Source organism: Odocoileus virginianus, chromosome 8 (assembly GCF_023699985.2).
Source record: "Odocoileus virginianus isolate 20LAN1187 ecotype Illinois chromosome 8, Ovbor_1.2, whole genome shotgun sequence".
In the NCBI taxonomy this organism is placed as follows: domain Eukaryota; kingdom Metazoa; phylum Chordata; class Mammalia; order Artiodactyla; family Cervidae; genus Odocoileus; species Odocoileus virginianus.
This window is the reverse complement of record NC_069681.1, coordinates 31552112-31565128: the sequence shown is the minus strand read 5'-3', so window position 1 is coordinate 31565128 and position 13017 is coordinate 31552112. Positions and strand designations below refer to the sequence as shown.

The window sequence follows — 13017 nt, the reverse complement described above, 5'->3', positions numbered from 1 at the left end:
AATTTGAATTGGAGAAAACCATTTTCTTTTACAACCAGGAAGTGTATTTTATACTTCCTTGTGATCAGGAAAACATGAATGTAGGGTGGCAAGATTTAGCATTAAAACACACACACACACACACACACACACAGACACACACACACACACACACACACACAAACTAGATGCCGCAGTTTAATTTGAACTTCAGATAAATACCAAATAATTTTTTGGTATGTCTCACTGTCACTCTGCAGGACAGATAATCGCTTGTCTCTTGGGGGCCAGCCTGATGTTTTCTTAAAATAGGACACCTCATTTTATATTTCTTTTTGTTAGAGGTGTCAGCAATGTTCCTCTTCAATAATCTACTGTAATGCTGAAAACCAAAGTTAGATTTGGTGGGTTCTGGAATGGTCTCCTGGTGAATTTCCTCTTTACTCTATTTCTGGTGATATCAAGGAACAGCTACCTGTGATGCTTGCTGATGTCAGAATTAGGGTGGGGCACAGCCAAAGTCTTAAGAGTTGGAAGTATACAAAACTACTGGACTATTAGTGAAAATATTAACACTACCTTGGATTTAGAGCACTTTCCCTTGGGAGATGTACTGAATAAATACTTCCACTGTCTTCACCTGTTCAAGGTGGGCTGAAGAAAGAAGTATAGTTCTTTACACCAGAGTTAATTGTTCAGGCCTTCTCTGTTGCATAACTTTGAGTGCAAGAAAGATTTCTTGAATTCTTACTAACCTAGAGCATTAGAGAGAAGATCAATGACACATCCTAGGAGTTTATGATCTTAATTTAGGTTTAACTGTGATCTTGGGGTTTGTCTTTGCAAAGTATGTCTCACTGGGATGCATGGTATAGGAATTTCTTAGTTCTAGAAGAAACAATTCCTCTCGGCATTTCTAGGGTAAAATATACCCTCCTGTCTGACTCCCCTTCCATATATACAAACAGGGTGATTTTATTCTGCTGGGTTTTTCCATATTTAATGCAGCTAATGAAACACTCAACTTCTCTTGACCAATGGCAAGAGAAATTAAATTCATTTGATGTTTACTACCTTAAAGGGGATTCAACATTTTAACACTAAGAAACTCTTTAGTTCTTTCCTTAGATCTTTTAAGTGATGACACTGAACCCGTTAATTAGTATACCACTAATATCTACCACTCCTACTAATGCTTAAGTTTGCATAGAGGTAAAGAAGTCTCCACTACCAGGGATTTGTTGTTCAGTTCAGTCGCTCAGTCATGTCTGACTCTTTGTGACCCCATGAACAGCAGCACGCCAGGCCTCCCTGTCCATCACCAACTCCCGGAGTCCACCCAAACCCATGTCCATCGAGTCGGTGATGCCATCCAACCATTTCCTCTGTCATCCCCTTCTCCTCTTGCCTTCAATCTTTCCCAGCATCAGGGTCTTTTCCAATGAGTCGGTTCTTCGCATCAGGTGGCCAAAGTATTGGAGTTTCAGTTTCAGCATCAGTACTTCCAATGAATATTCAGGACTGATTTCCTTTAGGATTGACTGGTTGGATCTCCTGGGAGTCCAAGGGACTCTCAAGAGTCTTCTCCAACACCACAGTTCAAAAGCATCAATTCTTCAGCACTCAGCTTTCTCTATAGTCCAACTCTCACATCCATACATGACTACTGGAAAAAGCATAGCCTTGACTAGATGGACCTTTGTTGGCAAAGTAATGTCTCTGGTTTTTAATACGCTGTCTAGGTTGGTCATAACTTTTCTTCTAAGGAGTAAGCATCTTTTAATTTCATGGCTGCAGTCACCATCTGCAGTGATTTTGGAGACCAAAAAAAATAAAGTCTGCCACTGTTTCCACTGTTTTTCCATCTATTTGCCATGAAGTGATGGGACCGGATGCCATGATCTTAGTTTTCTGAATGTTGAGCTATAAGCCAACTTTTTCCCTCTCCTCTTTCACTTTCATCACGAGGCTCTTTAGTTCTTCTTCACTTTCTGCCATATGGGTGGTGTCATCTGAGTATGAGAGGTTACTGGTATTTCTCCCAGCAATCTTGATTCCAGCTTGTGCTTCATCCAGCCCGACATTTTACATGATGTACTCTGCATATAAGTTGAATAAGCAGGGTGATAATATACAGCCTTGATGTACTCCTTTCCCTATTTGGAACCAGTCTGTTGTTCCATGTCCAGTTTTAACTGTTGCTTCTTGCCCTGCATACAGACTTCTCAGGAGGCAGGTCAGATGGTCTGGTATTCCCATTTCTTTAAGATTTTTCCACAGTTTGTTGTGATCCACACAAAGGCTTTGGTGTAGTCAACAAACCAGATGATTTTCTGGAACTCTCTTGCTTTTTTGAGGATCCAATGGATGTTGACAATTTGATCTCTGGTTCCTCTGCCTTTTCCAAATCCAGCTTGAGAATCTGGAAGTTCACGGTTCATGTACTGTTGAAGCTTTGCTTGTAGAATTTTGAGCATTACTTCTTGAGAGAAGATATGTGGCTCCCAAGGAGATACTTGGTTGGGGTAATTCAAGAAAAGCTGTGAAGTGGTAAAGAGAATTTAAGGGCCTTAAAGGATGAGAAGGATTGGTAGCAGACAAAGACTAACAAAAAAGTTTCAGGAGAAGGCAGAAAGACTTTGTTGCAAAACTTTGTGGAGAGTTTAGCTGGAGTACTATACATAGGTTCAGAGCATGGGGGAAAGAAAATAAGGTTAAAATGTTGGGAGAGCCTATGGGGGAGGGCCTTGAACTAAGGTCTTTAACCTTAACAATCACCTTTGGAGATCCACCAACAGTTTCTGAGTTAAAGGTGTCAAATGGTTTACTGGTACAAGGAGACAATAGTAAAATGAATTAGGCTACTGTAATTATACGGATGTGAATTGATGAGGGCTGGGCTTGTATACCAGGCAGTGTAAATGAAATGGGGGTAGAATCAGACTTTGATACTGAAAACATAGGATTTGCTAACTAAAAGGAAAGCAAATGGATTCAGGGGTGGTGTCGAAAAGCTAATGTGCAGGAGAAAGAACTTAAATCTCAAAGCTGGTTTGTCAAGGACAAGGTTCTCAACCTAGGAATTACTGACATTTTGGATAGGAACTTATTCGTAGTGGTTGGTTGTCCTGTGCCTGGCAGGATGTTAGTAGAATCCCTTTCTTGTGAGGTGCCAGAAGCACTCCACCACAGTCATGACAACCAAAAATGCAGTTATGTGATCCCCACCCATGGCTTGGTACACAGTTCTCCAATGACAAGCTATTTCATCAATCAGTAGTTTCTTATGGGTAACTCAGGGAAAGCTGAGTTGTGCTGTCATGTCTGACTCATTGTGACCCTATGGACCGTAGTCCACCAGGCTCCTCTGTCCATGGGATTCTCCAGGCAAGAACACTGGAGTGGGTTGCCATTTCCTTCTCCAGGGGATCTTTCCAACCCAGGGATCGAACATGCATCTCCTGCACTGGCAGGTGAATTATTTACTGCTGAGCCACCTGGAAGCCCAACTCAGATCAGGAGAAAACCAACTTTAAATGAACTTCTACGTTATCCTTATATTTGCAATAGTATCTTTGGTTATCCATATTATGCCTATAGTTTAGTGTGCAAACTTGAATATTATGACTACAAAGCCTGTTTAGTAACCTTTCAAATCTATTTCTTCATTGTACTTTTATACTGTAGCCTACATTCTAGTAAGTTTTCCTTTGTACTTTCCTTTTTATAGTTTCAGTCCTGGTTTACAATATCATTTGTCAACTGATTTACACATAATCATTATTATATTTGTCAGCTCTGGTTAAGTATTTTTTATGTTAATATTTTGATTAGTCTTATTTTAAAAGTATTAATTATACACTATTTTTAAAAATTAAGGCATCATTCAAGAAATTCAAATAGTAACGATTATACACTGAGTGACATGGAAATTTTGATTTTGTAGCAGTACATTTGGTTCTAATATATGCATTATATCTAATATACACATTAGATACTGTTATCTAGATTTTTGTTGTTTATGCACTATTTAGAAAAAATAAAATCCATTGACTTCATCAGGGCAGGAGAAACAAGGGACCTGAAAACTCTGAAGGCTTTCTAGGCTGCCCTGGCTGTTGGAAGGGCCTAACCTGAGGTCAGCAGGGAAATCAGGGAGTTAATTTCCCTACTGTAGAGAAAGCACTGCCCACTACAAACATATACATCAGCCTCATCATATTTTTTTGCATTCTTTATAGGAAATATAGAAACTAAGTTTTTCATATCTAACTCAATACCCTTCAAGTCTAGTCCAAGTGATACCTCCACTTCTCAAAGCAAAATTAAGAGCCCTAACTCTATCCAGATACAACACAGATGTTAGTTCCACTATTTACTCATTTCATTCTCTCCTTAATCAGAGCTTTAGACATCAAGTTCCCTTACTATATTAAACTCCCAAGTGTTTACTCATTGTTGTAAAGCTAATGAAGCTTTGCCTGTAACAGACCTTCAGTAAACATTTATTCAATAAAAGTTGTTACTTTATTCTAAAAACAATGTTCAGCATCCCCATATTTGAAAATGTATCTTCATCTATCCCTTGGGATTTAATAAAAGATTAGGTGACTTAGGTGTATACATTCTATAAAACTGACTAGATTTACTAAAGCATTGTTTTTCCTTCATAAAGATGACACTGCTCTGCACAATTAAGAGCACTTTGTGAGCTGCACAGCAATAAGACAAAAGTTCTGTCGTAACAAAATTCAACATTTAATTTTTCAAAACTTAACTATATTAAAGAAAATAAATTATATTTAGACCACCTTCAATATTTGTACATCATCTTTATACAACTATACCAGTACTTTCAAGAGACATTTTATAGAGAACATTAATTTCACAATTAAAATGTGTTAAAAATGGGGGAACATGAAAGAACATTAAATAATCTGAAATATATCTCATAATGCTGAGAAGTATGCTCTTCTTTAACAAATTAACTGTATCTGTATTCAAAATAACATAGTCTTTAACTCATAGACCATTATTTCTTGTCCGTTTCAGTGATTTCCTTGATCCAAAACAAAATTTGTGTATTTATTTCTTTGAAAACATCATTTGTTGACCGTCCTTTCACTGCCATGGAATGATTTGCCTTCTCAATCCAGTGGATTTTATGAGGAGCTTGCATTTTCTGTGCCACTTTCTCCAACAAGTTCTAAAAGGAAAAAAGAAGATGATACTAGACTAATACCCTATTGGTGTTTCATAAAGATTTACTCTCTCCTACCCCACCTATACTTGGCATCCATTCACTAAATATTAAAACCTACTTTACAGATAACTTCTGAGGCAATGGATTGTGCAAGAAGTGACTACAGATTTCTTACACATAGCAACACCACAGAACAGATCAAGCATTCATTCTTGACAAGTCAAAAAAATTCTTCTAAAAAATATTTTTCCCAAGAAAATTATATATTCTGGAAAAGACACTAACATTTAGTAATACGTACATGTTACTTTTCCTCAAGAGTCAATTTTATAACAAATTTGAAGATCTGTTTAAATGTTGAAATGATAAAACAAATATACAGTCTAGTAATCTCAAATTCACAAGATTCAGATATTAATCCTTTGATTTGCTAAGTAAGAGTTAATCCATTTATCAACTAACTGTAAGGGGTTGAATATTGTCAGTATGCTTATAGTTTTAGGTTCCCCTCAGTCATAGGGTAACAAAGACACAAAAGGAGCATAGTAAAATCAGCATCTTTTTAAAGAGAATGAATGTTGCTGGTAGCATCTTGTTCCCAAGATGTTTCTTTCATTCTCTGTCATTCACACAAACAGCAAGTCATAATCACCTTTTCACACATTTCATCTGCTGAGCCTGACACAAACAGTACAGGATCTTTTATACGAAAGAGATCTTCATCTCTAAGTTTATGCTGCTGTTTTGGATGGTGCAGTGGATAGGAAATACAAATGAGACCTCGAACAAAATCATCAGCATCATCAGGCTCAATATGACACAGAACAGAAGCAGCTGCTCTTGAGCCCATTGAACGACCTAAAATCAATAAAAATCAAGTTCAGTTTGAAAAACAGACATTCACATGAAGTAGTAGTGATGATAACGGCAGATTTAATTTACTATGCATCCATCATACTGCTTATCAATACTTAACCAACAGAAGGTGGCAATTAACAAGCCACAATATCCACAGACTTGTGAAGAGCTAAAAACTGATCCTAAATCAAATCTAAAAAAAAGAATAATTTTTTATTGAAAGAATACTTAAAGATGTAAAGACAAACCTTGTGAAGCAATCAGTTCAGAGGATGATTCAGGAATATAATCAAAGAAGACGTCTTTGGGTTATAATACGTATGTATAAGGCTTAAATTCAATTTAAATATTAAAGTACCTTGATGTTATACCTGGAAGTGACTTACCAAAACAAAACAAAAAGTCCTTAACTCTATTCCTGTCATTAATTTTAACTCTTGATTACCTATTCCTGTATTAATATAAGTAGATTTTAAAACAAGTATTCACAAGTATTGCAACTTACCTCCAAGGAAAACACCTGCAAGTTTGTATTCTCCTGAGGTCTTTAAGTAATTCTAGAAAAATCAACCAAAAAACCATCAATTCTTCTCCTATGAAATATTCCACTGGAAAAACCAACACATTATTTCTCATCATTACTAAAGTGTATAAAAACTTTTACAAAGACAACCACAAAATTTTAAGGGATTCTACTTGGAAGAGGTAACCAGTTCTTTGCTCTTCTGGTCATGCCTTCACTATCAAGTCATATATTGGGTAATACACGCAAATATGTGAAAAAAACAAAAATACTGTCTAAAACTGAAACATTTTTAAAGAAAAAATTTTGGAGGGAAAAAAGAGCCAGTTAAAAGCTTCCAACTAAGGCAAAATCTGATAATACTACAACTAACATCTAATTTAAAGCTCTGAAAAACTTAGCATGCTTGAAGTAATTTCGATTAAAAGAAATTTCAGGTTTCATTCAGGGATTTGTTTCCAATATGGAAAGCATTGTACACTCACAGCATATGAGGCGAACTGTCTAGAACTGTATATGCTTAAGTTATATAATTCCAAGAAGAAAATTACATCATAAGTAGATGCCTTGGCAGTATCATGGAAACATCTATGATGTAAGCACTCATCCCTATAGAAACTGATGGCAAAAGAGAGCAATCTGACCACTACCCAGACTTCACATACTGTTGAGTTTCTAAGAATATTCATTATTGTTTTAAAAATTAAACTAAATGACTAATACAATTTGTCAATTTACTGTGCATTTAAAAAATAGAATTGTTGTAAGTAAATATAAAGAAATTTTCTTACCAAAACTGATTTATATGCCTTAATTCTATGTACAATATTAAGGCCTTTACAGGTAAACCTCAGGCAAAAAAACCCATGAGAGGCAAGATGGGATGCCAGTGACGTCAAATGAGGGAGATTCATATCTCCTGATGCTCCATGTGTAAGAATGACTCCATATGTTAAGTTCTTGTTAGGTACCAAACAAACAGCATCTAGCAATTTATTTCCAAAAGGTACTTTTAATTTTACCTGGAATTCAAGAGAATACAGGGATCAAAAATTACTTCCTTGCCTATTCAGACAAATGAATAACTATACAGGTTTGTTCTGTGATACAAATGATTCAAGTCACAGCCTCAAAATAAAAAGCAATATTAATAATAATTTATATTTAAGTACTTATTGTGTGTAAGGTACTATCATAACTGCTCTTTATGTATTAACTCATTTAACCTTTCTAAGAATTCTGTGGTAAGTATTGTTACAGTTTCCGTTTTAGAGATGAGAAAACTGAGGCACAGTACATTACATCATGTGCCCAAGGTTATATATCCACTAGTCAAGATCCAAATTCAAGCAGTCTGCTCCAAAGTTCTCACTCCTAACCACTAATGCTATACTGTCTCTCACAGTATAAGCTGAAAATAAGAAAATTATTCTGAAGCCATATGATTACAAAAAAAAATAAAAAAAGGAATCTTGAAGATGCAGAATGTATGAAAATATGTATTACCTCTGTATGACTCATTTTCACTGTTGAATAACAAACTTAAAGTGCATTACATCTGAGAAGCAAAGGACATCTCCCTGAAAAGAAGATTCTATTGTGAAAGGTGGGTTGGCAGACATGGATATGATACAAGAACTATGAATGAACACATTTAGTAGCTAAAATAAAGACATTTATAACTACTTTAAGAACTGATATCTTTACATGTACATTATTTATTTTCATTCCTATGGCCATTCAGAATTGGTTACAGGGCCAGGTGTGGGGCTGGCATCTAAGATGCCATCTAAGATAAAGTCAATGTGATACCGGTAATGTGCATTCTGTAAGAAAACTTGTATCAAAGTAGGATGCTATATCTTGGTGCATAAAACATGTATTTTTCCTAAGCATCTTTATTCTCAACCAACTATCTTCAACCTAATTTCACAGCATCTTTCTATTAACCCATTTCCTTCGTCTTTACTGGTCCCAACTCTTCCCTCTACCCTGCCACAGAAGCATACATCCACATCCTTTGTCCTGAGACTGCAGATACCTCCCAGGAGACAGAATGTAAATCTCCACACTATTGCCTTTGGGCTTGACTATGTGACTTGCTTTAACCAAAAGATGTTTCAATGCATCACTTCTGAGCTGAAGCATGGCAAATTTCCAGAAGTGCTCTTAAGCTCTCACCTTCAGCCCCAAGAAAAGTACACTCCACCTATTTTTGCTTTTTCAGCCCGGGTTCCACAATGAAGATACATGGAGCAGATCTGAACTCAAAACTGAAGTCTGGAGTCCAGCCTAGGCCAATCAACATCTAAACCACTGAAGAACCATGAAATGTCTACCTGAAGAATCAAGGGCATGAAATGCTGTGAGCCACTAAGATTTCAGGATTGTTACGCAGTATTCTTTCCTGTAGTAAGAGATCTTTTGTTGTTCAGGATATGCTTAACATCAGGATCTTCATCAATTTTTTTTCTATTAACATTTACTAGTTTATTCACTGAGTAACATGTTCAAAAGGTACAAAAATATACGTTGAAAAGTCTCTCCGTAATTCCACTTTTGTCTTACCATCCAGATCCCCTCTTCAAAGGCAATCAATATTCTGCTTATCTTCCAGATGTTTTATATACATATATACATACACACATCTTTTTATAAAACTAGTGATATATTTTTTCTGAACCTCCTCCCCAACATATATCTTTGTGATTACTTTTTTTATACAATGAGCTTATCTCATTGTTTTTTTATGACTACAAAATATTCCAAGGGAGGGTTGTACAAAATTTATTTTACCAACCATCTATTAATGAAAATTGAGACTGTTTCCAATCCTTTGCTAAAGCAATACTGCAATGAGTAGCACTGTACTTAACATTATTTTACACATGTGTAGACATATCTATAAATTCTTGTCTCAAAGGGTGTATTCATTTGAATTTAAGAAATACATTTCATTTTTGAATAGGCAATATATGCACATGGTACATTATTTTAAAAGAATAAAAATGTGTGAATAGTTAAGTCTCTTCACATTTTTTCCCACAGCCACAAAGTTCCTTTCCCTTCTCAGAAGCCATCACTGTGACTAATTTATTGTACAGATCCTTCCCTTTACGTGTGTGTGTACAATTCTCATACAGAGCCTCAAAGGTATTAGACCGGCTGCAAAAAGTTCTGGGATTTAAACTGGAGGAGGATGAAGGGCTTCAGCCTTCACTGTCTGTTTTCATAAATGTAGCCTCATAATTGTGCCTGGGGTTCCCAGGTTCAAAGATCCCGTTTTATGTTCTCAAGAGAAGAGCCTCCAGTCTCCTGGTGTGAGAGCAGCAGTATCCTACCAGTGTGAAACGGGGAAGGAGAGCTTGCTATCGAATGACTTCTCAGACAGACTTCAACTAAGTGGTCTTTATTTGAGCCCTCCACATCCATCCGCAGCACCATTCCTTTCATTGCCAGCTCCCAAAGTGTCCAGTGCTGCCAATTTCTGCACATTTTGAAGATTTTCTTTATATATATATAATTGTTCCACAGTTTTCCCTCTGCTGGTTTAGAAATTCAGCTAATCTGCTACGACACTTGCTTTCTGGAGCCCAGGAGTTTACTGCTATTATTTCTTTCCCATTTTCTTTAGCTCTGTGGGTTTGTGTCTTTTTGAAATTCCCTTTACAGTACTTTTAGTGAGATTTCAGGAAGTAAAACTAGATACACGTCCTCAACCCACTCTCTTAACCTAGAATGCTCTACTATTCCTCAACACGTGGGGTGTTCGTGGTTTTTTTTGTTTTTTTCCTGGCAAATGCCACTGTCATGCATGACAGTCTGTCCTTGCCAACAGTGCACACACGTGCTAGACTACAGGGGCAACAGTGAGCCGGCACCAGGATCTAATCCCGACCTGCTCTAGCTTATCAATCTCGGGTTTAGCGGGTCAGAAGGGGCGGCGGGGCTGGAGCCTGGCTCCGCCTCGCTGTCTTCAAAAGCAGCAAACGCCACCAACTTCGGAGAGAGGCTGCGACGGTTCACCGTCTGGACCCGCGTGCCCACGCTTGTGGGCGCTTTCAAGAGTGATTTGTGTGACTACCGCCGTCAGGATGCGACAGAGATCACATCCGAAGCCGGATGATCGGATGCCACCACCCCTTAACTTGCAGTTGGAAAAAAACGTTCGTGCGTTATCCGCCTCGTCCGGGGGGAACGCTGGAAATTGCGAGGCAAACGCAATGGCAACCGTCAGACTTCAAGTCCTCCAGGGGGGTCGCGGGTCCGAGCCGCGTCGACAAAAACGGAACAAGGGCAGAAACTCGAGGCCAGGCTTCCCGGGGTTGGGAACCCAAAGGCGCCCAAGGACCGGCCGATTCCGCCCGTCGGGGCTGCACGGTGGCCGGCGCCCGGGAGACCCTCCCCGCTCGGAGGCCGCCGGTGCCCAGCTCGCCCCGTCCGCACCGTTCCTTCTCGGAGCCTCCTGACCGGCCGGCCGAAGCCCCAGCGGCCGCGGCCCGCGGGACCTAACCGACGCCTCACGCCTCACCGAGCCGCCCAACAGCCCCCGAGGGGAGACGGCCGCGAGCCCGAAACGCCGCTGGCGGGACCGCGGAAAGCCCTCGGAAGCCATTCCCAAGTCGCAGCCCCGACCGCTGCCGTCGCCGCCGCCACAGCCGCCGCACTTACCAGGGACGGGGAAGTGGCCGGCAGCACCTAACCGTCCTCACTCCCTTCAGGGAGCAAACTACCACACTCGAAGGGACCGCCTCGCCGCGCCCGCCAGCGCGTCCCGCTACAGCGCAGGCGCGCGCACGCCCCGCCCCTCAGGCGCGCGAGCCGGCGCGCGGGGCAGGCTGGGAGCGGGAGTTTTCCCGCCCCTGCCGCCGGTGCTGTGGCGGCGTCTGCTGCCCCCCCCGCAGCGGGTGCTGCCTGGCCGCCTCCCCTCGCTGCCTCACCCCCGACTTCCTCTCTCAGGATCCTTCGGCGTCCCAGCCATTCCCTTCTAGCAGTTGCACCGGCCATAAAATTAAGACACCGCATGCCGCGTGATCAGAAAAAGAAGATTCCGCCCATATTGTATCATATCTAATAGGACTTTGTTGCTTATAACTCGTTTCTTTTCATTGCTGAGTAGTACCCAGTTTTACGGATCAACCAGTTTTGTTTATCCATTCACTGGTGGATGGCTATTCGGATGCTTTCCACCATTTGACTTGTTATAAAAGTGCTGCAACATTCAGAGAGAGAAGGCAGTGTGATAACAGAGATTTGAAAGATGCTGAGCTGCTGGTTGGGAAGGTGAAGAGGCCACAAGACAAGAAACATTAAGAAACGCACCCCTAGGAGCCAGAAAAGGCATTCTGCCCTCAGAGCCTCAGGAAGAAACCAACCCTCCAAATACATCGCCATTATCCCAGAAACACTGATTTCTGACTCTAAAATCCAGAACCATGAGATTGAATTCCTATTGTTTTAAACCACTAAATTTGTGGTATTAATACTTTGTCACAGCAGCAATAGGAAACTCATAGAAAACTATGGACACCAAATCTTCAATTTCAGATAAATTTTACATGTCGTTATTGTTATTCTTTTCTTGATTTTTTTCAACCATTTAAAAAATTTTAAATCATCTTTAACTTGCAGGCTGTACAAAAACAAGTGGTGGGCCAGATTTAGCCAAATATTAGCATGGTTATTCCATCCATGGATTAAAATAGTACATAATTGGATGTATTAAGAGTTTTTATAATGGAGGCTCTATGTTTCAAAATGAGAACAGTGTTAATGTAGTTCATCATGGATTAATGGAACAGAATAAATCACCAGAAAAGATGAATATGTAAATAGATGCCTGAAAAGCATTTAATAAAATTTTAATGTGCTTCCTTTTTAATAATTGGAAATTTCATATTTTAGTAGTGGTTGTTTATCATTAACCATAACAAATATTTTGCTTAACAGTGAGAAGTCAGTAGCATCTTTGATCTCCAATCTAAAGTAGCCACCACCACTAAGCCCTCTTTCTCTCTGTAATTGTTTTTTTTTTAATCAATCCATAATTGCCCGGCTTATTTGTTTACTTTTACTTGTTTATTTCCTTCTTCTTTCAGAAGAGATAGAGACTGTTCATTATTGTATTTGTAGAACCTAATACAATGTCTGGCACATATTAGGTGCTTAATAAATACTTGTTAAATAAAATCCATTTGTGATGGATTCAGGCAGAGGCCAGATTACAAAATACCTTGGAAGGTGTATTAATAAGTATTCAGTTTGGCTGTGAATGACTGATTATCTAAAATAATAGTGTAAACAAGTCAGAAGTTTACTGCTTTGTCATGTAAACTGTGTACCTAGGTAGGTGATGGCTTTTGACATGCTTCAGACTGAGTTCAGGACTCAGACACCCTTTTTTTTTTTTTAACTGCTCCACCAAACACAGCTAATGATGAGCACAACACAGGCC

The 13017-nt window shown here is 39.1% G+C and overlaps 1 protein-coding gene across 3 annotated transcripts; it reads right to left on the bottom strand.

Annotated features, from left to right (window-relative positions):
• Positions 1–4713: 4713 nt before the first annotated feature.
• On the bottom strand, positions 4714–11348 carry TEX30 (testis expressed 30). 3 transcript variants are annotated; one of them, XM_020881942.2, is made up of 6 exons: positions 11235–11348; positions 8070–8143; positions 7355–7585; positions 6546–6597; positions 5835–6040; positions 4714–5185 (listed from the first exon to the last, which is right to left on the bottom strand). In XM_020881942.2, exons 2-6 carry the CDS (start codon positions 8082–8084, stop codon positions 5012–5014), a joined length of 678 nt encoding a protein of 225 aa, XP_020737601.1. In that variant the 5' UTR covers positions 8085–8143; positions 11235–11348; the 3' UTR covers positions 4714–5011. The 3 variants fall into 3 exon arrangements, with proteins under 3 accessions (XP_020737601.1, XP_070327533.1, XP_070327534.1); XM_070471432.1 differs by lacking the exon at positions 11235–11348 and adding an exon at positions 8745–8833; XM_070471433.1 differs by lacking the exon at positions 8070–8143.
• Between the last annotated feature and the right edge of the window lie 1669 nt (positions 11349–13017).